The following is a 22,947-nucleotide window of genomic DNA, read 5'->3' as shown; positions in this document are numbered from 1 at the left end:
GGGCATTCAGGTTGTTCCAGAGGATGGCATCAAGCTAGGTAGCCTCAGTCATGAGAGGATAACTACGTTTCAGCAACATAGAGCACTTTTCTTCTGATTTCTCTTTATTTTAATTTTTACTGTTGACAAATTTAAGCATACGTAAAAGTGGGCAGAATGGCCTAATTACCACCCCCTCCCCCACATATACCCATCACCTATCAGTCAGTTCAGAGCTAACCTTCTGTCTCCTATACTTTCCCTCCCGTGGGAGGTTGAAGCAAACACCAGACACTTATTCAATTTGTGCTCGCTCCAATCTGTTCACTCTGAGGGTGAAATCTAATTAGGAATGAGTTCACCATTACCTCTGCCTATTATTATGACAATATCCCTCAGAAGCCAGAGAAGGACTCAGAGGAGGAGGGAGGGCTCTTCTACCAGGAGGACAAGTCACACTCCCTGGAGAGGACTCCTGCTACCTGCCAGTGCATTACCTCTTTCCTTCCCATTTCCTGTCCCTTGGGTTCTCAGCATCCTGCTGACTCAAAGAGGACACTTTTGTCTGTCTCTGTTTGTCTCTGTCTCTCTCTCTCTCCCTCTCCGTGTCTGTCTGTCTCTGTCTCTGTCTGTCTGTCTGTCTCTCTCTCTCTCTCTCTCAGACTGGCATGCCCAGGGGTTTCTTTATTTACACACGTCCATGGGGTCAAGGGAGGGGAGGGTACTCTGGCTGTCTTTTTCTCTAGTGCACTTTGACTCAGACCCCTCTCAGCCATTCACCAGCTCTACTTTGTCTCTGCATACCAGGGACTTCCAGACACCATGATGGCCAGAGCAGAAACTGTGACTTCCTGAACATGGGACACATGGGTCCAGCTGTGGCTCTGGTTTTTGGAAGGACTAGGCTCTCCAGACCTCCCTCCAGAGAACAGGCCTCATGTGTGCATTTTCAGCACCCGGAACAGCTCCCACCATAGCCCTTATGCTGCAGGGTGACAAGTGCCTCTGTTGGGGATTTTGAGGTTAGGGACGCAAAGCTGTTAACTCATCAGAGGATCCTTGTTCTTAAGAGTGTTTTCTTCCCAAGTGTGTGGGTAACCCACCTGCCCCCAGCCTCTGTGTGTGCTGCCCACCTGCCTCTTGTCTTGAACTTTGGCTACCACTACTTCCTCCTGCTGTAATGACATGGCTCTCAGATGACTGGCAACCTGGAGGGTGAAGAGGGTACAGTTCTGGTCACAGTAGTTCCACCCTGGTTGGCTGGCAGAAACTGGAGGAGGGTGGCCAGCATTGTCCGAGCACAGCATGGTAGCCCCAGAAGCTTCGGGATGAGATTTTCCCACTAGGAAAGGCTCCAAGTTGTCCCTGTGAGGTGTGTTTTGTGTTTCCAGCTGGGATGGGCTGTGACTCGTGGGTGGCAGTGTTGGGAAAGGGGAAAAGTCCTCATCATTGTGTGATTGGCATGAATTGAGGGTGTGGATGTGAAAGATGGCTGTGGAGTTGTGTTAGGGTCATGCACTGAGCATGCATGTGGCACATGTTGACAGCTCCCTGTCAGAGGAGTCTAGTTTCACCTCAGCAGATGTCAAGGCTTTCACCATGCTTTGAGTTATAATGTTGGTCTATATGCTGACAATGCATGGTGCTGAGATCCATTTCCAAGGTTACCTGCTTCTCTTGGGTCAGAAGAGAGAGCAGCTGGCACTCCAGATGCTGCCATGGTTCAGGTTGGTTAGAAATCTGGGTGACTAGATTCAGGATATGGGTCACACACACAAAGCAGGGCCTGGGGCAAGCTGACAGGAGCCTTCTGATCTTGCCTTCCTTACAGCACACTCCTGACTTTGGGGTCCATGTAAAACAAAAACCTGAGATGAGAGGTGGGTACAGGTAAAGGACACCAGAGAGCAGTGACTCTGTCACCAGTGAGCAACCATGTTGTCAGTGCATGGTCCAGATTGTGGCTTGAGAGCTCTTATTCTACTGCCCAAGCCATCTCAGTCAGTCAACAGGGTCTCAAGGAAGGGAATGAAGATTGAAAAAGAAGAAAAAAAATGAAATGATCACGTGACTCCAGCCCGTACCGCAACTTTATTTTTCTCCAGCCTGCTTTTATATCATTCTAGGTACATCCAAAACACATGGTCAGTTCTTAGATCAAAGACGAAGTAATCAAGTGAAGTAGTAAACAAGGAGATCACACTAGAAAGTAATCAAGGAAAGCAGTAAGCGAAGAGATCACAGCAAATTAGCAAACCAAGTTGTCCACGGTCACTGTTTCTAATAGTTTCACCTGAGCCTGCGTCCTTGTCCAAGTCCATGGACAAATGCCAAATTCCTAGAAGCTGCACCAAAAGCTCTCAACATTGGACATTGGGGCTAAAGAGAAAGCTGCTGACTGTCCTTGCTCTTTCCTTCCTTCTTTCCTTCCTCCCTTCCCTTCTTCCTACCCTCCTTCCTTTCTTCCTTTCCTCCTTCCTTCCTACTTTCTTCCTTCCTCCCTTCCTTTGTTTCTTCCTTCTTTCTTTTCTCTCTCTTTTCATTCCTTCCCCTCCCTTTCTTCCCTCCCCCATCCTTCTCTTTCTTTCTTTCCCTCTTTCTTCCTTTCTCTCTCTTTTTCTTCCTTCCCTTCTTCATTTCTTCCTCTGTCTCTTTCTCTCTTTTTTTCTTTCCTTTTTGAGACAGGGCCTTACTGTTTAACTTAGTCTAGCTTTAAACTCACCTCGTAGACCAGCCTGGCCCTGAATTCACAGAGATCCACCACCTTCTGCCTCCCAAGAGCTGGGATCATAGATGTGCACCACCATCCCTTGTCTCTGCTGGTTACTTCTTGATGGTTGCCCCTCTCTTTTCTTCCCTGTGGCTGTTGATCCTGGTGACTTTATGCATCTCCTAAGACTGAGCACCAAACCCACACACTTGGACAGATGTCCTCTGGTTGGGAGGGATCACAGATAAGGAGAGGGGGGGATAAGATAAGGGGGGGTGTGAACACATCGGTGGGTGATCAGGCAGGAAATGCGGGTTTGTTTTTCCGAGCTAGGATCTCCGTGTGTAAGCCAAGGCTGCCTTGAGTTCATGATCCTTCCGTCCCTTCCTCCTGAGCTGAGATCCAATTTACTATCACCCCCCCCATATCCAGTAATTCATTGAATTAGTGTGCCTGCCTGCGTGGTCAATCTGGAATTGTGTCACAAGAAAAACTGAGAATAAATATGGCCAACAACTATAAGAAGGCTTTCAGCCTTGTTAGTAGTCAGAGAACATAGAAATAATTAATAATTAGAAATGTAAATTCTGGCAAACATTTTAAAGTGCCAATTTCCTGTTATGGATACTACGGCCATGTTTACAGGGCAGTATAGCATTCCTTCTCAGAATTTAAAGTGCAAAGAATCTAAATACACTCTGCGTTGAAGTCCCAGTTTATAGCACATGTTCAAGGAAATTATCCTCCAGGACAACCATTTGTTAACATAGCATTTCTAATCTCTGTAGCAGTTTAAACATCATGGGCAGGTACTGGGTAGTCTGTGGTCAGGTGTGACACTGGACCCTTGTAGGTAGGGATGGTGCAGAATGAATTCAGTTATGTTAGAGGTCTAGGGCAAGTATTCATGTATCTGAGAATGGGAACACCATGAAGCGGAGTGTGCAGAGGGGAGGGCATCCAGTGTACTTCTGTGCAGAGGTTGCCCCTTTGTCTCATTGTGCAGACCCCACAGTGTGCCACATGCGTGAGTATATGGCTACCCTCCCCCTTGGGGCCGAGTCACTGGTGGATGAAAGGAAATCAGCAATGGTTTGGCCATCAACTCCACGCGGGTTCTGACTGTGTTCAAGGCTGGGTTTCTTTAGGCTAAGACTCCACACTCCTCTGTCTTCTTCTCCTAGCTGGTGGCGGCCATTGTGTTCCTCAGCTTTGGGGTGGTGGCAGCGTTCTGCTGTGCCATAGTGGACGGCGTGTTCGCAGCCCGGCACATTGTGAGTACTGCCTTTGACTGACACACAGTCTGTTTCTAGAGCTCCGTGTCCATGTAAAAAGCATCTCAGGTGCACAGCTGGGCTCTACGTCTTCACACAGGCTCCAGGTGGGCCACCATCGCCATCCTGCTCTCGCTGAGTCTGGCCCCAGCAACCCGAATCCTCTGCCTCCCACAGGCCACGTATGCACAGCAAACACAAACACATACCACACACGGAAGTCACAAAGACAACCACACACAGCAGATACAAACACCCACCTCACACAGCAGACACGAACATACCATAGACAGCAGATAGGATCATAAACAGACACACACACACAGTAGTACAACATACCACACCTTGCAGGCACAAACAACATACCATACACAGCAGACACAAACACAAACACACAGCAGATAGAAACATACACATCACACAGCAGATGTAAGCATCCTTTATCATTTCAGTGACTGCCACCCTCCACTCCCCAGCACTAGGGAACCCTTGTCCCCACTCCTCAGTTCCAGAGCTCTGTGTCCAAGGGGCTGTCCTCAACTTACCACACTTAACACACTTAACACGCCATGGAATCTCAGACTCTGCTCTTGTGTGTGTTCACAGACTCATGGTCTCTCTTCAAAGATTATTGCTCAGTGTGGGGCTACAATCATGAAAAAGAAACATCTTTACCTATAAAAGGACTTTAAGGGAGTGTAGAGAGTCCTACTAGAGACATAGCTATGAACAGAGCAGAAGACGCTGCCTGTGTCTGCGTTTCATCGGCAGCCAGTCTGAACTTTGCCCCCACAATGCACAGCTACGATTATTCACCTGTTTAGCAGCTGCAGGGACAGGCAGGCCCCCAGGTGCCACAGGCAAATGATGAAGCAGCCAGGGGTTCTGGCCTAATAAAGGAGACCGACACGATTCAGAAAGAAGCACATCTAGTATGTCACGTGACAGACTATGCTGTGCCGAGTGCTGTGGTGTGAATGACGTGGTACAACATAAAAGGCACAGTAGAACATGTGTGCACTGTGATACGGTGGCTGGAAGATAATTCACGTTGATGTTGGAGGACGCGAATGACATGTTGTGATACAACATGTTGTGATACCCAGTGGGACGTATGTACAATGTGATCTGAATGATATGGATTATGCCATGATGTGGTGTGATGTCCCGAGACACAGGAGATGAATGTAGCATGATATAGCATGATGTGCTCATACAGTATATATGGTGTGATGTGAGGTATAAGGAACACTATTATGACATAGCGGTATGACTTTATATGCACCATTTTTGCCTGGTGGGAATTCTGTGAGTGTATTTGCATGTATGAACACACATGTATGTGTGTCCAGGGTGTGTAGCTCCCCCAGTGCACACAGTTGGGTGTTTAGGCATCTGGCCATCTGCATACAGGCGACAGCACTCCCCAAAGTATGTGCCAACATTGACTTGAGATTCTGTCCCTGGGTAGAGTATGTTTTTTCCCTTGCAGCTCTTCAGCACTTGGCTGAAAGAAATCACCCTTCAAAAGCTTCTGTCTCCAGGCTCATAGTGTCCTGTCTGCAGCCACAGGTGTGAGAGGACCTCACTCACCTTTCTGGCTTCATCGATGAATTAGAGTCTAGGAGGCAGATCTGTCTGTGTGCCCACCCGTTCCTGCCTGCATGAATCCATCTGAGCATGCCCAACTATTTGTGCCCACCTGTTATACCCATCATCCCTGTGCATCTGATGTGTGGGATGAAAGCTCAGTCTTGGGCCTCTGAAGATGGCAGTGTTGTTGAGAGTTCAGCAGAGGACCCACATGCGCAGTCCCAGCTGGGCCCCACCCCACATCATCAATCATTCAATCACCTGAAGGCCGAGACCCCTGGTGTCCTATGGTCAGCTACAGTTCTGTGGGTGGGTGGCCAGAGTGTTGGTGACTCACTGAGGTTCACCCTCAGAGGCCACTGGTATCACGCAGATACACACCAAGCTGCCATCACGTCGGGGAGATGGTGTGAAGATTCCATTCCCACTTTACACCATCATCTCTCCCTGAGAAGTCCACTGGGGCAGGATCTGTGTCTTGCCATTTTTGTGATGAAGGCTGTCAGTCTGACATCCCTGTAGCCTCCTCTGAGCTTGTGAGCCAGATCTCAAGCTCCAACCGTAGCCTCCCATCTCCACTGCCTTCCCCGCACCACTGTTCCACTTGTTCCCATCATGCACCACCTGGGGCCAGTGCCTCCCATTGAACCCATCCATGTTTAGCTTGGCACTCAGGTGCTATGCCCTGCCATACCTGCTGTCTGGTTCTCATGCCTGTCTTTGTCTGCTGCCTTTGCCAGCATCACTGGTGGTTTCTAGACTCCTCTTAGGGCAGAAGTGGTGTTTTAGGAAATGTCGTTGATACATAATAGAGAACGCAGAGGAGCATTTACAGGTTCCATGACTTTATGGCACTCCATCAGTCCCAGGACCCACTGTCTGTCTGCTGCCTTAGCAACCGCCTACTCACTAGTCTGCCTCCTTCACTCACCTGCAGCTCTAGCTTACCCTGGCTTCCTCATGTCGGAACACTATGTCGGTTCCATGAATGTTGGAAACACAGTGGTGGGAACATGGCGAGATAAGATATTGATGAGCTTATGTCAAATGGTGGGGCGTGACAGATGGAAGGACTCATGGATGATTGAATGATTGGATGCATATGTGATTGAATGACTACATACATGAATGATTGAATGACTGGATGCATAGGTGATTGGATGCATGGGTGATTGGATGAATGGATGTATGGGTGATTGAATGATTGGACGCATAGGTGACTGAATGGATATATGGGTGATTGAATGATTGGATGTATAGGTGATTGAATGGATGGATGCATGGATGATTGAATGGTTGGATGCATAGGTGATTGAATGGATAGATGCATGGATGATTGGATGGATGCATAGGTGCTTGAGTAGATGGATACATAGGTGATTGAATGGATGGATGCATGGATGATTGAATGGAAGGACGCATGGATGATTGAATGGGTAGATGCATGGGTGATTGAATGGATGGATGCATAGGTGGTTGAATGGATGCATGGATGATTGAATGGATGGATGCATAGGTGGTTGAATGGATGCATGGATGATTGAATGGATGGATGCATGGATGATTGAATGGATGGATGCATGGATGATTGAATGGATGGATGCATGGATGATTGAATGGATGGATGCATAGGTGGTTGAATGGATGCATGGATGATTGAATGGATGGATGCATGGATGATTGAATGGATGGATGCATGGATGATTGAATGGATGGATGCATGGATGATTGAATGGATGGATGCATAGGCGATTGAATGGATGGATGCATAGGCGATTGAATGGATGGATGCATGGATGATTGAATGGATGGATGAATATATGGGTACTTTAGATGGATGAGTGAATCAGTCCCAAATCTTCCTTGTCCCTTCCTAGTAGAAGAAATTTGTTTTGCTTCTAGAAAGACAGAGAAGCCTGGCGGCCTGGCGAGGTGTAGAACACCCCTTGGCCATTCAACTGCCTGCCCCTTGTCCTTGTGCTGATGTCTGCTCAGCAGATAGATGGTGGGTGTCTGGAATCCTTTCCCCGTGAACACCACACAATTGCCATGGCAGGCAATGGCTCATGTGGCCTCAGTTCTGCACCAGTCCGTGGAAGGCAAATCTAACCTAGCCATTCCTGGTTGGGCATGACCAGTCTGACCCATCTGCATTTTCTGCTTTAGGAACCAAGGCCTCTCAGTGCAGGAAGATGCCAGTTTTACTCCAGTGGGGCTGGGTACTTGTACGATGTCTATCAGACAGAGGTGAGTCTCTTTGGCAAGTGTGTCTTCACATCCCCTTTCTGCATCTGGTTAAAATGGCTGCATTAATCCTCACAGCTCTTCTGCTGTATGGATCTCAAGGCATTGAAAGCTAGGAGCGAGGCTCGAGTGTTCAATGCCTTGGGTTCTCTTTGGAATCACAGCTGCGCACTTTCCTCTTTGGCACGGTATTAGTACAGCACTAGGATTCATCTCCCCAGTTCTGCGTGGTCAATTAGCATCCCAATTAGCATTCTCACTAACTTCATCACTGCCACGAAACACTGGGGTAACACACGTGCAGTGTTGAAGGAGTCTCTGGCTCTTTGAGCCGGGCAGCTGTAGTATGACCTCACTCTCTACTCGAGTGAGATGCCAGGAAGGGCAGCAGCTGACCCGTGAGACCAGCCCGGGTGGGCACTGGCAACGGGGTCCAGTGGGGGATGTTCCACACCAGTGCTCTGGAGATGTGTTGGCTCAGCTAAACAAGGCTGCTCACGCCAAAAGTGCCCGTGCCAAGGCGAGGCGGGAACCAGGAAGGCAAACGGGTCATAGATTTCTCTTATTGATGGGTTCTGGGGTCTTCGGACCTGCAGAAGGTTGAGAATGTAGGTGCTGGGCATTCCAGGAAAGAGCTGTCTGTGTGTTGTGTGGGATGGCGTGAGATTCTGACAGCCCTGCCTTGCCTAGTTCTACTCTGCTCTGTCTAGTCCTGTCCTGTCCAGTCCCATTTTGCCCTGCCCTGCCTAGTCTTGCCCTGCCTCTCCTCCCTGCCCCACCCTGTCCCACTGTACCATGGGTCAGTGTGGGTCCTGGCAACACAGTCCCGCTCTTGAGCAGGAGAAGGTCTTGGACAAGGGCTGCCGGCTGTCTGCGTAGGATAAGGTCTGAACCTGGCTCACTCTACCCCAGGTCACCTGCTACTCTTTGAGTGGGAGATGCCAACTGAAGGTGAGGAGTAACACATGCTACTGCTGTGACCTCTATGCCTGTGGGAGGTAAGGCTGCCTCAGGTGCACACACATCTAAACACACACACGCATGTGCGTGAGCGCAAGAAGGACCCGGCACGGGACATCTGTCCGAGAGCGAGAGAGGCCCCCATCGCTTCCTTCCTGTATCCATTCTCGTTTCCTGCTTCTTCCCTCCGGTTTCAGCATCAAAATGGCGGAGTGACTGGGTTTCCACCCAAGTGCACACGGTGTGTGGAAGAACCTGAGGGTTCAGGGAGGAGGACCACATGAGGCAGCTGGCCACTAGGGGGCAACCAACACATTCCAGTTGTGCATTGCTCAGCTCCCTCTCAGGACTGAGACCCACGGACATGGAGAATGAAAACAGAAAAATGCTTTCTTATTACTCTAGTGTAGAGGGGTATCTCAGCCACTGTCCCTGTTGGCCAGTAAGGTCCCAGAGCTAGTAATTTGGGACATCCTATGTCCATTTTACACCTCGCTGTGAGGCCCGGTGGAGCCTCCCTAGCCAGCCCCACCTAAGGTAGCTGAATCCCCAGAGAAGCAGAGATCTCTGACTTGTTTGAGGTGTTTTCACCTGTGTAAGAGGAGACCAGCACTAGAGGAACCAGAGGCCTTGGGCACTGGGGGTCCCCAGGGTTTGTGGTGCAGCCTGTCACCTGGCCATGATCTAGCGATGAGGACAGGAACTTTACTCTCCCTCCTACAGCGCAGAGCCCTCGCCTGCCTACTATGAATTCGTGGGCGTGCGTAGCTGTCGGGATGTGGTCCACCTGTACCGGCTGCTCTGGGCATCCACAGTGCTGAACGTATTGGGCCTTTGCCTGGGCATTGTCACAGCTGCAGTGCTGGGGGCCTTCAAGGACATGGTGAGTGGTGTCTTGCTATGTGTTTCCAGGTGGTCAGTCATAGCCCCGAGTACAAGGCCCTCCCCTTCAAGAGAGCTCAGCGGCTCCTTCAATAAAGGAGGACCCAAACTCTCAAGTGGTCTGCATGTCAGGTGACAACTAGGACAACCAATCACTGTTGCTCAAAGCACCTGATGACCCACTGGGTGACTCTTCCTTCCCCCACCCTCTTAGGCGGGAAGTCCTTGCTGCCATCTAAGAACAAAACGTCACTCTGTCACTGTGGGATTCATGGCTGCCTGGGCGTGGTGGTTCTGGGTAGGGCTTGGACCCCATTTTAACGAGCTGCATGAGAAAGCTGAAATCCATCCCTACCTACTTCTTCTGAGCCAGTCCTACTGAATCCACCCCTGAGCCCTATAGCCCACTGCCCTTACATCACTGGAAGAACCTCCCTCTGTCCTCTCCGGGGTCCATGGCAAACCCTTCAGGGTTTCTTCCAAGTCCACATGGTTGTAAAACACTACCTGGGCAATGCTTGCTTTGCTTGTTCTGTGGTCCCGGGGGCGTTGGTCACTGTTGTGCCCTTCAGCAGCACCCCAGAAACCACTGCTCAACTCTTCTTCTCAGGTTTCCTGTTGCCAGGGACATTTGGGGAATGTCTTGGCAGGTCCCGGGTTCCCAGTCTAGTCCTTGGGCTCTACCAGGCTGCTTCTTCAAGTGGTGATTCCAATCTAGAGATAGGTGTAAAGGATGCTCTACGAAGTCATCAAGAGAAGATTGGCCTACTCTTTGTGGCTTGGGTTAGGGTCCCCAGAAGGCCAGGCCACAGGTCAGAATACTTCCCCGAGTGGCTGTGAGGGTTTGGGTGGTCATGGCCCCGGCTTTCTTCACAGGTCCCTCTGTCTCAGCTGGCCTATGGCCCATCGCCACCACCTCAGATCCTCTACAACCCAGCACAGCAGATCCTAGCCTACACCGGCTTGTGCCCTCCGTCTATGAGTGTGCCAACCTGTTCCTCCTACCCTCTGCCACTACAGGTAGGCATGCCGTGATGTCGGTTGTGATTTCTGCGGGCTTCTGAGTAGGGCTGTGGGTAGAGACGGTTGTACTTTGTTGTAGATGAGGGGGAAGGAGGTCATTATGGGATGGGTCATGTCATTTTTTTTCTTTTTCTTTTTTTCGGAGCTGGGGACCGAACCCAGGGCCTTGTGGTTGCTAGGCAAGCGCTCTACCACTGAGCCAAATCCCCAACCCTGGGTCATGTCATTTCTGAGGCTCATTGCTGTTCTCGTCCCATCAGGGAGTTATTTTAGTAGCTGTTTATTTTAGCTGTGAACTGGCCTCATGCTGGCCAGGGAGACTTAGGGTGCCAACATCTGCCTGGGCTCTGAACACTTGTATGCTAGTGAGTGCTCTACCTGGAGACAGGTGCTTGCCAACATCTGATGAAATTTACCTACAAAGGTGTCAACTCTGTAGGGGTCATGTGCCCGGTGCTGTACATCAGGGAGGTGATCTGAAGTGAGATCCTATTGGACAGGCTCTGCCTCTCCTATTTCCACTCTTGGTTTTGGCTTGTTCATGTCCCGTGAAGTTCTGCTGGCCATGGGTAAAGTGGCCCCAGTTGTCCAGTGGTACTGTATTGACTTGGGCTTGCCATTGTAGGCTTGTGGGGCTGTGATCCTCCTGGCTTTCATCTTCGTTAGCACTGTGCCATGTCACGTAGAGACCCCCTAGTCACGACAAACGAATCATCTGCAGACATCGCCCAGAGTCTCCTGTGGGGAGATTGAGATCCCAGGTCTAGACAACCTTTCTAAGTGGGACAATGCCTGCTCATGCAGCCTGGCTGGTTGGTGGCTTGTCTGGCACCAGTAGAGGCAGTTATGAGACTCCCAGAGTTGTGCTAAGTAAAGCTGTCATTACCCTACGTTGAATTGAGTTTCTTTGACCCATGGGCCTGGTGAATAGGATGAAATCACTTGTTTTGAAGTCACGTGTCCTCGGGTATCCCCCCCAGAAGACCTACCTTTCCCGGACCTTTGTGTTTTCAGAATGGAGGCTTCCCTTCCTCCCAAAAGAGGGTTGAGCCCCCGCCCCCTGGGCTGAGACACCGCCCCCTGGCTGAGCCCCGCCCCCTGGGCTGAGACCACCCCCCCCCCGCCCTGGGCTGAGACCTCCCACCTCCTAGGCTGAGACCCCACCCTTTGGGCTGAAACCCCGCCCCCTAGGCTGAGACCCCACCCTCTTGGCTGAGACCCCGCCCCCGGGCTGAGACTCCTCCCACCCCTGGGCTGAGACTCCACCCTCTGGACTGAGACCCCGCCCTCTAGGCTAAGCAGCTTTCTTGGCAGCATGTGTGAAAGTATAATCGCACCTATGTTTAGTAATCAGATTTCCGTGGAAACAGACATGAGCCGTGTGTTCCCTCAGAACATTGGAACGGATGCTGTCTCCACTGGCCTACAGAGACAAAACGAGACATTTTAACTGTCCCGTTGAAGTCATTAGCAGCCAGCAAACATCCCTGCATAACAGAAGGGAGTAAGATGGTTATTGGGGGTGTTTCACAAAGATAGTAAACAAACAAAGTTTGTTTACCCAAAACGTTGAAGGGGCCAGTGCCTAACCCAGCCGTGTACTCAGCATGACGGCAGGAGGTTAGCTTAATGGCATTTCTGGGGCAATAGCACTGTCCACCTCTGTGTGGACAGGAAGTGCCTTCATGGGGCCTTGGTTAGTGAGGTGCTTTCCTCCAAGTTTCCCAGTGGTTTATCCTGAGGTTCTTGGTGGTTTATCCTGTGATTTCTGGTGGTTTATCCTGTGATTTCTGGTGGTTTATCCTGTGATTTCTGGTGGTTTATCCTGTGATTTCTGGTGGTTTGTCCTGTGATTTCTGGTGGTTTATCCTGAGGTTCTCAGACTTGCTCTGAGGTTTCTAAGGGCTTGCTCCATGGCTTGTGTATCTGCCTATTTTCAGAAAGAGCAGAGTGGACAGTATGAGACGCCCCTCCTAGCAGACCTGAGAGGACAATCTCCATGCATGCACTGCCCCTGTACTCTTAAGGGTGCACACACAGACTTCAGGGAGAAACAAGATTTGAGAGCCAACAGTGGCGCTTTTTGTGACATTAGTCTCCAGTCAGGGAGACATCCTCAGGCTCCAGTCGTCCTTCCTTGGGGGGAAGTGGCTTTGGGATGGACATGCTGCCAGACCCCGACTCCAGCATCAGGAAGGCATGGCCAGCTGGTTGTTTATGAGACCTAGATGCAGCCAGGGGAAGCCTCATCACAGAGTGCACAGGAATCACCTTTAAAAACTCACTTCAACATTCACTTTATGTATTTAAATACTGATTTTAAGTTTTTTAAACTTCTGCTACTTAAGAAGGGAAAAGGAAAAGGACAATACTAGAAAAGATTACTTCAGACCTGTGATGTTCCCCAAATTTCTCTCCTCACATTAACTCGCCTTTGATCTTGGGGTGTCTATTAGGTGTCAGAGATAAAACCCCAGCAAATATAGAGAGTGAGATTTGCTTTTATTTGTTTTAAAGATTTATCATGTATACAGATCCCATTACAGAAGGTTGTGAGCCACCATGTGGTTGCTGGGAATTGAACTCAGGACCTCTGGAAGAACAGCCAGTGCTTTTAACTGCTGAGCCATCTCTCCAATCCAGTGGTCCACTGTCCTTAGGACCAAGGAAGTACTATTGGGACTATAACCCATGTGCTTGGGCAAGAGTTTCTTTCTCCTTGAGGGTCTCTGCCTTTTTCCCTAAGGTCTGCAAGTGATTGGACCAGGCTCCCCACTGTATGGAGGGCACCGGCTTACTCAAAGTCACCGATTAAATGTTAATTATATCTGAAAAATACCTTCCTTAAACTTCTAGACTATGACCCTATTAACTGGGCTGTTGTCATAATGACCACCATGCTGTGTTAGGAACAGTAATGGACTTACTGTCTTAGAGAGGGCTAAGGTCCTGGCTGTAGGTTGTCCCTGGATCTTCTAGTCAGTGCTAGCAAAAGCTGACTGGGCTAAGCGGGCCAACCCAGTCTAGAATTTGGAGACCTTCCTGTCTCCCCAGCAGCTTTAGAAGCCAGGTCTGTGCCAATCAGGCTCTATCCAGGCTAACCTCTATAGGCTGCTCTAGGCTTTAGAGGCTTCCTGAGAGGCATGATGAGCCGGTGGCTCCTGGTCTGGTAGGGTGCTGGGTCAAGGTGGTGCTGGCATATGTCTGGACAGTGTGGCTGAGTTCCCCTACCTGCTGACCCAGGACGCCTCTCTGTTTAATTGCAGCCCTCCAGTGCCCCACCGGCCTCTGCTGACCTCTTTCTGCCTGAGGACACAGAGTCTCCCTCCCAGTGCCACTCCAGCCATGGGCATCCTCATGCCCCTTCACCCTGCACACCAGCCTACTTCCTCCCAGGGGAGAAGCCTCCCCCCTACGTACCCTGACACGGAGGAGGGAGTAGACTAAAAAGTAACGTGGTCTGGGGTTTTCAGAAATAAAACAGAAATAATAAAGCCACATACAGAAAGCCTCTGCAGCCAGCCTCGTAAAGAATTCAGGAAACACCGTATAGCTGTGCCCTTCCCTTGGGCATACCCTGTCCAGCAAAGGTCAGGCAGAGGCAGGGGCAGAGCTAGCTGGCTGACTGGCTCTGCACCACCTCTGCTGTCCACTGCCTCTCCCTAGGTAAAGACCAGCAGCAAACCGTACTAGACCCCAGCCACCTCCTCCCTCATCTGGAAGGGCTTCTTTCGCACTGGCCATTGCTTACAGCTCCACACACCTTCATGGCTGGTTATCAGTCACTATTACCCTGCCAAGAGAAGGTAGCCAGGCATTTCTTTCAGTGAGGATGGTTCCTTCAGGAAATGAGTTACAGGTCGACAGACTTCTGTGAGCATGTCTCTGAGAAGGGACTGCCCAAACCCCCGAGACTCTACTTTTCTGATGTGAAGGAAGCAAGCTTTTGAGTTCTGCCTCTATGCAAGCTCCACCTTTTGGTAGATTCCAGATCTCACACTTGGTTTTCCCTATGGTATGCTGTTGATTTGTGGCCACTGGTTTAGTCATTAATTAGCCACTGTGTGGCCATAGCAGACTACCTTCGCCTCTCTATGGCCATACCACTCTGAACCCTCTCTAAGGTCCAGAACTGGCAGGTTGTGAGGGAGGATCTTTGAAGGTATGGATCCTGCGCCCCCTGCTGGCCACTCTGTCCAACAGACGCTCTTACCAAAGCAGGCGAGGTTTTCTAAACACTTTCCCACAAAGGCCCCCAACACAGGTCCAAGCAGGGAGGCGATAAGTCTGTCTGTACAGAGGATGTGCTGCAAATGGGAGAGCCACCCACTGGTCCCTGAAGTGCTGAGGCAGCCACTGCTCTGAGGACTGCTAACTATGCACTGTCCCTATTATTGCGTTTGGCCTTGCAGCCTGAGCGTGAGAGGGTCTTGGTTTCTATTTGATGCTGACTGACTTTGGATCCAGCCCAGTCTTGCTTCCCTATGCCCTCCAGGAGGCTGACCCTAGCCTCCCTAGGACTCTGGGTCAATACAATAATATTCTGCCATCTTGTATTTACACCACTGTATGCACTAGGATATTTAATACCTCCTAGGACCTAGTTTCAGAGGCAGTTGTGAAAGTCTCCTTGGAGTTGCACTTGGGGCAACAGGCCAAAACCCTCTCTGGACTTCGGAGGGCGCCTTTGGCACTGCTCCTCGGCAGGGTCAGGGGTCAACTGGCTCTGTCCCCTGCCTCTATCCAGAGGGCACAGTTGAACAACTCTCACAAGGGACATGCTACAGTGCTGGCTGAGGCAGAACACATCCTACGAGTGACGGCAAGGTTCCTGTTTCTTGTGGGGGTGAGGTTCAGGAAGTTGAGGGTGGCCAGAGGCACAAAGAACTATCCTTGATAAAGACGCACACAGTAGGCTGCTTTTCCCCCCAGGACTGGGACAAAGGTTGCCTCATCTGTGAGTGCTGGTATAGAGAAAAGACAAGTTCTGGAGGCTGCCAGAAGCAAGGGTCTGTAAGATATCCGAGCCTCCCCGGTGCAGGGCCTCACACCTCTCCCTAGCATTTTCATGACACCCTAGTTTTGCATTCAGTAGTTCTGTGTTCTGGGCCCAAGGGGCTCTACCTCTGAACTTCATAAAGCTAGCCCTAGGGCCTTTGCAGAACCACATGTCTGGGTATAGAGCCCATGCCCACTGGAGCCAAGAGCTATTAAGAAACACTGAACTCCCAAGGTCAACAGTCTTGCTCCTTGCCACAAAAATGTCTGTCTTCCTCATTCCAGCCACAGAGAATGTAAGGCCCTGCACCCCAGTCTCCAGAGCAGCCCCCCTCAACCCACACTAATCTGCAGTGTGGCCAGATACACCGACAGTGTTCTTGCCTTTGTGCGGATGAGGCTGGGAAGCCAGCTGGAGCCTGCGTTTCAGTGTCTCAGCCCTCAATGGCTTTGCCTCTTCATATGCTGTCTGGGGGTCTGCCCTGTGCTTGGCTTCTGCTCTGGGCAGTGAGATTTGCTCATGGCCATTCATTTTGTCACAGAACCTATCAGTTGCAGCTGCTTTCCGGTTGATGGGAGATGGGGTTGTTTCTGGGTCTGTGCGATGGTTGCTCTCATGAGAATGTGGGGGACAAGTTTGGGGTGGGCCCTGCTCCACTGGTGAGAGACTGAGCTGGGCTCCTTCACCTTACTGGATCAGTCTGCCTGGGTTGGGATTCCACTTGTACCGCTTCCCTGTGGGTCACAGATAGCTCTGCTAAGACCCAGTAGCAATAGTGTGGTAATGGGTGGCATCATACCGGGCTGGCTTAGCTCCTCTATTTGCTTCTCTCTTGGTCCCTCTACCTGTAAGAAGTCATTGTCTATTCTGGACAGGGACCCTGTGATCCTGGGTATCCCCAGTATCTTTCCATGAGATCACTTAGCCTTCCGTTTCAATGTATGATTTGCAGGCTTTGGGAGGTTTAGAAAATACAGTAAAATGGTCTGCCCCACCGAAGTGCTTCCTAAAAGGTGATTGACCCTGGGTACATTTGGTAAAACCTGGAGGCATATTTATCAGTTTCTGGGAGAGGGGTGCAGTAGAGCCTGGGGAGGAGGATGGGGTGCTGACAAGGGTCCTGTGAGCATGGGAGAGCCCCAGGCCCAAGAAAGCAGCCTCAAGGATACAATGACTACAACTCAAAGCAGATGATAAAAGCCCTTGCCTAGAAAAAGAGGCCACTTTGTAACCAATTCAGACCTCAAAGACCACACAATCCAGTCTACTCTCCTTCAGAGTCTGCATCATATCTCCTCAGAGGTTCCGGATGATCCCCAGGTTGCCCATCTGGACTTAGGGAAGAGAGGTGCCCATGGTAGGCAGAGGTGTTATGGCTTTGTTTGGTATAAGGCTTGGTGCCAGCCTAGTCTGAGGATACAGCAATCAGAGAAGAGAGGTGTCTGTGCTCTTCCCGAATTGGTGCCTCCCCAAGACAGATGAGGAATGCCAAATATGTGCCCGCTCCCTGCATGTCTGTGTGGTCTAGTTCCAAACCAGCATTTGCCCTGCTCTGTTCTTGCCCCAATGACCTGGAGAGAATTGGGGGTGGTTGGAGGACGTTCGTGAGAACATTCCATTAGAACATTCCAGAGTTGCCTCCGACGCAAGGAAAAACCATTGAAGGTCTAGGGGGATGCGGCCTCACCAGTTGAAGACAGAGCTGACCTCTAGAGGGTTGCAGGCTTCTGAGGCTGCCTGAGGACGAACGGGCAGGCTCAGGATTCTGGGCAGGACTGTGTTCAACAATGGTTCAAGCTTCACAAAAGCTTAGAGGGTGCTTAGGGTTAAAGAAAATCAGTCTCCCCAACTTTTCTTCGGAAAAAAGCTCGGAAACAGGAGCAAGCTGCTGTGTTCTTGTGTCCTGTAGCCCGGGGAGGGTTTAGCTCTCTCGGCTCTGCTCGTAGCCTTGAAACAGAGTAAATGGAGGCAAATGTCTGGTCTAGGGAAAGATGGGTAGACTCTATGCAGGTGCCACCCCCACATTCTAGTTGTCAGGGGCAGTTTTAAGAAGGGTTCTAGGGGGGGGCTGGGGATTTAGCTCAGTGGTAGAGCGCTTACCTAGGAAGCACAAGGCCCTGGGTTCGGTCCCCAGCTCCGAAAAAAAAAAAAGAACCAAAAAAAAAAAAAAAAAAAAGAAGGGTTCTAGGGGTGGGACTGACAGCACAGCCAGACAGAACTTGGTCTCCATTTGCAGAGTAAATCGAGGGCCTGCAGTTTGCTGGTGAACCCTGGCTTTTAGCTCTTGCCATCATTCATGTGAGGAGAGGCTCCTAGCTAGTTCAGAGCTGCCTTGTCTGGGACTTCCTGGGACCCCCGAACTGCGGGCCTATGGTAGGATGCTCTCAAAGTTCATTCACCCCCCAAAGCAGAACTTCTAGGATAGACAGTGACCAACACAGGGTTAAAAAGGTTTCTGTAAATATTTTATTTTCCATATTTTAGAATCAGAAAGAAGCATGTGGTAATAAAAATAATAGAGAATTATTTTCTTCAGATAGTCCCGCTCTGCTGCGAACCGCCAGCCCCTCCAGTCCAGCCCCTTCCAGCCAGCTCTCACCAGGCCTCGCGGCTCTCTCATGAGCAGCCGCTGACCCGGTATCAGTCCCACTATGTACAGATATATTACAAGGCAAAAAGAAAGATCTCAAGGAAAAAAAAAAAGCCACAAAGGCAGTAGCCCACCTGCTCCAGTGTTGCAGGGCCCATGCGAGAGGAGATGGTGCTGTGTGTCCCTGACCCTGCTTCACCGTGTCTTTTAGGTGTAGAGAACTCTTGCAGCTCGGTCTAGGCTGTGACGTGCTCCACAGGCGGGCAGGAGTGGGAGGTGATGTCACTGTGCTTGTAGGAGGCCGTATCCAGGTCCAGGGTCTTCCCGTTTACCTCCAGAGTCATGCATCCACGGTAGAACGCCGTGACGGGTGTGGAAGTCACTTGTACATCTGAGCAGCAAGAGAGCAAACACTGAGCCAAGGGAGTTCAGGCCGCATAGGGGTCAGCCCCACCTACACTCTCTGCAGGGCGTTTGCCCCCCCCCCCCCCCCCGCTTCTATTACCGTCCCACGGGGATATAGCACAAGGCATCATCTCCCCTCAACCACACATGCAGATGGTCTACTGAGTATCTTTGTGTCTTGTGAGTTCCAATGCTCCTGATTCTTACTGGTTAAAACTAAATACCTACTGGTCAGGCAGAGTCTGCTCTTTGCTGAAAGTCAAGCCCTGTGCCTACCTGCCACCCCTGCTCCATCCAATCCCACCTCCAGGCCTGTGTAAGCAAGTGGGATGCTATTGGCTGCTTTTGCTAGCTTCTGGTAGTAAAAGTGAGAGATGGGCGGGTGGGTGGGCAGTCACTGTCAGCTACAGATGCCTGTCAGTATTTAGGTACCCCAGATACCCACTTCCTGTATCACCTGGTAACCCTCACCACTGTGTTTGGGCTCCTGGGCTCCCGGATAAGACTCTTCAATGGACGACTCAGAGCATGTCTGGCAGAACTGATTAAGACCCCCTCATTCCAACCCTAGTACAGAAGCCAGTACACAGGGCGACCTGCGGTTATAGTGCCTGTAACCAGAAGCCTGTCTCACAGTCATTGTCGCAGCCTCCGTGTGAAGCGCCTACCTGGCAGGCCCCCCACAAAGGTGAGCACGGAGCCTTGCAGACGTGTCTTAAGCAGGTCCAGTCGCTCCTGCAGCTGTGCGGTGCTCACTTCGCTCTGGCCCTTGGTACCATCCACTTCCAGGGTGGCCTCGCCATCCCGCAGGGAGACAGTGACAGTGTGTTCCTGGCTGTCGCACACCTTGATTTCCATCAGGGCCAGGGCAACATTCTCAACTGCCAGGACCACCAGCTGCCGGGGATACAGAAGCGAAGGAGTGATATAGGTAGGGGTCAGTCTATCCCGGTCAAGGCTGGCCCTGTAGGCTAGCTTTTGTGTCTTAATGAGCCTCTGGTCTTTGTAGTCCCTTCTTATGGTGTATGGTAACCCCGGCTCTGAGGATGCCTAGGGACTCTTGTGCCTTTTCCTCCCCCGCCGGGCTCTGTTTCTTTGCATGCAAAGCCGGGAGCAGCTAGCAGGTGATAGGAGGAGATGGCTCAGTGGTTAGAGGACTTGAGTGTTCACAACCATCTCTGACCCCCGTGCCCTTTCCTTGTCTCCATGGGCACACAAAACCTTTTAAAGTCCTTGGAAAACTGAGGGCTTGGGTCACTCTACCCAGTCCGAGCTGACTTCTCAAAAGAATGTAACAGGGTACATCTGTCAGCTGTAGCCCAGTACTGGGGAAGGTCATACACCCTGCCTGCCCTCTCTGGGGTGAACAGTCTTTGCTGGCAAGAGCCTTGGGCTGTTGATCTCACATACTGGGGTGGGTCGAGATGCTGGGCAGCATGAAGCCTGGGTCTTTGGTGGTATGTGTCTTGGAAATCAACCCTGTTGCTGATTAGTGTAAGTAGCACACAGGGCTGTATGGCCCAGGCAGGCAGAGAAAGAAACCCTCTTGTCTGATGCCCACCCCTCTTAGGAACATGGGAGAGAGGAAGAATGTTTTCCTTTCTTTCTCAAAAGCCTTAACTCCTATAAGCAAAGAGTCAGAGTCAGTGGCTTGATACGGTTGCCTGGCTTCGGGAGCCACTGCACAGAGAGTCTGCGATGAAGTGGGGCTCTCCCTGAGGGGGTGGCCGAATCCAGGGCCTTACCCAGCCTCATCACCTGAAACGCTCTCGGAGCTTATGGCTAGGTTCGTGGGTGCCTCAGAGAGAAAGTGGCAATCTCACCGTGCTAGTGACATTACTATGTACGGCTCACTGCTCCCTGTGAGACACCCCACACCTAGGGTCCAGCTCACTGCCCACTAGCCACCTTGGCCCGTACTGTGCAGTTGTGGCTGTGTGACCGCATGGCAACCTTGTCCCCAAAGCCAGAGGGGACCACCCAGCTGTGTGCACTTAGACCTGGGTCTGGGAAGGAGTCTCCAGGGCAGTCAATATCCTCAGGACCTTTCCTTGCTGCCTGGTGCCAGGGGATGAATGGGTGTCTCTCAGGCTTTGACTGAGGTCAAAGGGGATGAGGGGGAGGTGCTCTGCGGCCAGTGCGTCCTAGTCAAAGCTGGACCCATTCAATCCTACCTGCTTCTTGAGCTTCTTTGTGGAGTGGTAGTCGACCAGGGCCACAGAGAGGAGGACGACGTCTTTGTCCCCCACCAGTGCCATCAGCACCCCCGTGTCAGTGGCAGGGCGAATGCGAGCCACGACTTCTACTTCCCAGGTGGTTTCCGTGCCGACATCCAGCGATGTCCGGGCTGCAATGAAAGCAGCCCATCACAAGACAATCCAAGTGGCAGAGAGGCGAGAGTGAGTAGCAGCCCGGACCCACCGGTGTGCCACGGGGAACGACGGCTCTGCACGCTCTGGGAGGGGACCTCCTGGTAAGAAGGCAAGTGGGGAGCACGCAACAAGGCTGTACCCCAAGACCTACCAGTGTCTCTCAACACGTCTGTTGAGAGGGCCAGGGCCACAGAGAGGGAGGGGGACGACATAGTTGTCCCCCAGTGGCAGGGTGACAACTTCTACTTCCTCAGCGTGCAGAACGGAGCGAAGAAGAGCTGCACCACTGACTGTAGACTCCCAACCCACGGGCACTGGGGATGCCTCAGAATGGCTGCCCCCCCCCCCCACTTCCAAGTATCCTCCGAGTAACAAAAACCTATCCAGGGAGCTACAAGCCCAGCAAGGGCCATCTGCCGCCTCATTTCCACGTCTCCCCCTGCGGTTCTCAAAGTGCCTTCCACAGCAAAGCCAACGTGCTGACCTTCCTTCTGCCAGCTCCGGGAGACTCTACGGCATGGAAATTGGCTGAAGAACTCGAGGTCACGCTTGTGCGTGGCTGGGAGTAGACGATGTGAGACGCACTGCTCCAGCGGGCCCTAGGCCTGTGGTCTGGGTGCTTTCGCTTTCCAGAGCCTCGTAAACTTATTCCCATAAAACACACACAGGTGCTGACGCAGCCGTGGGACGCCTTGTGTTGTGAACACAGGAGGCAGGATGAAGCCCTCAGTCTTGAGATTCAAATCTACACCTCGTGAAACTCCATAGAGTAGAGGAAGCTGCTGTGAGTGGATCAAGGCACAGGCATGACCGGTGCTTGACCAGAACACCAGACCCCGCCTGTCTGGTGCATTTTCTCAGCCTGGCGACTTATTGGGCATTGTCACCCTCTCTCAGAACTTGAGGTTGGGTGGGCCCAAATGACCCTCAGTGGCTACTGTATTTTAGGAAACTATGGGCTCTTGTATAAAGGAGCCTAAGACCTGAGGACCAGACCTGTGTGTCTCCTTGGTTGTCCCCAGGACTGGCGGATACAGTTTCCATTGCTGACATGCCTGTTCAGCAAAGATCTGCAGGCCTCATGCAGCCCCCTCCCCTACCACATCCTTGAGATGCACAGCGGGACACACTGTGCCAGGCCCTTCCCGCTTTATCTCCCTGTGGCCCTAAGCACCTGCTGCAGGCCCCTTCCAAGGGTGATAAAAGCTGACCCTCCTGTCTTCACTCCACGCCCTCTTTCTACATCTAAACTTTCGTTGATTTATAAGCGTCATGAAGTCCCCGGCCAGTGAAGGCTTGGCACACTTCTGAGCACTGTCCCACGTGTTCAGACATGTCCAAGGTTGACCGTACAGAGTTTCTTCCAGGTTCTCCCTGGGCTCACACGGGCAAGCTTCTAACTATCGGACCGTGTCTCCATCACTTCCTCTTCCACGGCTAACTCCGTGTGAAGACCAGATAGTTGTCCTGGGAGCCGGGCCTTGCCTGCCCTGCTGAGCCCTGGGCCAGCCTGAGGATAACCAGCTTACGCCTGAGGTAGGAACCATTTAGATGGCTGCCTAGAAGTCCCACCACGGCCAGCCCCAGGTAAGGCGCCATCCACTTACTGTAGTTGAGGCTATAGAAGGCAAATCCATTCCCCGGGAAGAAGGAGCCCCTCTCTGTCACAGAGAAGCACTGCATTTTTGTATTGGCCTTGACCGTTTCCTGAATGGCACTGTCTTCCCCATTCAGCCAGTTCCAGCTCCTCATGCACCCGTCCAGGCGAGGGTTAATCTGGAAAGACAGGTCCTGGTGACTCCTGGTGGCTTCCAGAGCTAGGACACCATGACGGCAGACCAGAGCAAGAGAGGTTTCGAGCCTAGTACTGCGGGATCTGCAGGCAGGGCCCCCTGGCTTATGTATGTATAAAATCT

At 51.5% G+C, this 22,947-nt stretch overlaps 2 protein-coding genes across 12 annotated transcripts in view; one reads left to right on the top strand and one right to left on the bottom strand.

Annotated features, from left to right (window-relative positions):
• Tmem255b (transmembrane protein 255B) overlaps positions 1 to 14,173 on the top strand; it is a 28,317-nt gene extending 14,144 nt beyond the window's left edge. For 6 of the 11 annotated variants that reach the window (XM_087587983.1, XM_087587989.1, XM_087587990.1 and 3 more), the window contains 6 exons: positions 3,874 to 3,963; positions 7,723 to 7,803; positions 8,713 to 8,798; positions 9,484 to 9,643; positions 10,519 to 10,662; positions 13,932 to 14,173. In XM_087587983.1, coding sequence (XP_087444109.1) covers positions 3,874 to 3,963; positions 7,723 to 7,803; positions 8,713 to 8,798; positions 9,484 to 9,643; positions 10,519 to 10,662; positions 13,932 to 14,090 — 720 coding nt within the window. In that variant the 3' untranslated portion in view covers positions 14,091 to 14,173. The remainder of the gene's footprint in view (positions 1 to 3,873; positions 3,964 to 7,722; positions 7,804 to 8,712; positions 8,799 to 9,483; positions 9,644 to 10,518; positions 10,663 to 13,931) is intronic. The other 5 variants (XM_087587984.1, XM_087587986.1, XM_087587987.1 and 2 more) reach the window with 3 other exon arrangements.
• A 3,934-nt stretch (positions 14,174 to 18,107) lies between these two features.
• Positions 18,108 to 22,947, bottom strand: part of Gas6 (growth arrest specific 6) — a 30,415-nt gene continuing 25,575 nt past the window's right edge. The window contains 4 exon segments of the mRNA NM_057100.2: positions 18,108 to 18,645; positions 19,328 to 19,556; positions 20,834 to 21,006; positions 22,639 to 22,807. Of these exon segments, the coding sequence (NP_476441.2) occupies positions 18,491 to 18,645; positions 19,328 to 19,556; positions 20,834 to 21,006; positions 22,639 to 22,807 (726 nt within the window). The 3' untranslated portion in view covers positions 18,108 to 18,490.

The sequence above is a fragment of the Rattus norvegicus genome, chromosome 16, assembly GCF_021556685.1.
Source record: "Rattus norvegicus strain SHRSP/BbbUtx chromosome 16, alternate assembly SHRSP_T2T, whole genome shotgun sequence".
NCBI classification, from domain to species: domain Eukaryota; kingdom Metazoa; phylum Chordata; class Mammalia; order Rodentia; family Muridae; genus Rattus; species Rattus norvegicus.
This window is presented reverse-complemented; position numbering and strand designations above follow the sequence as displayed.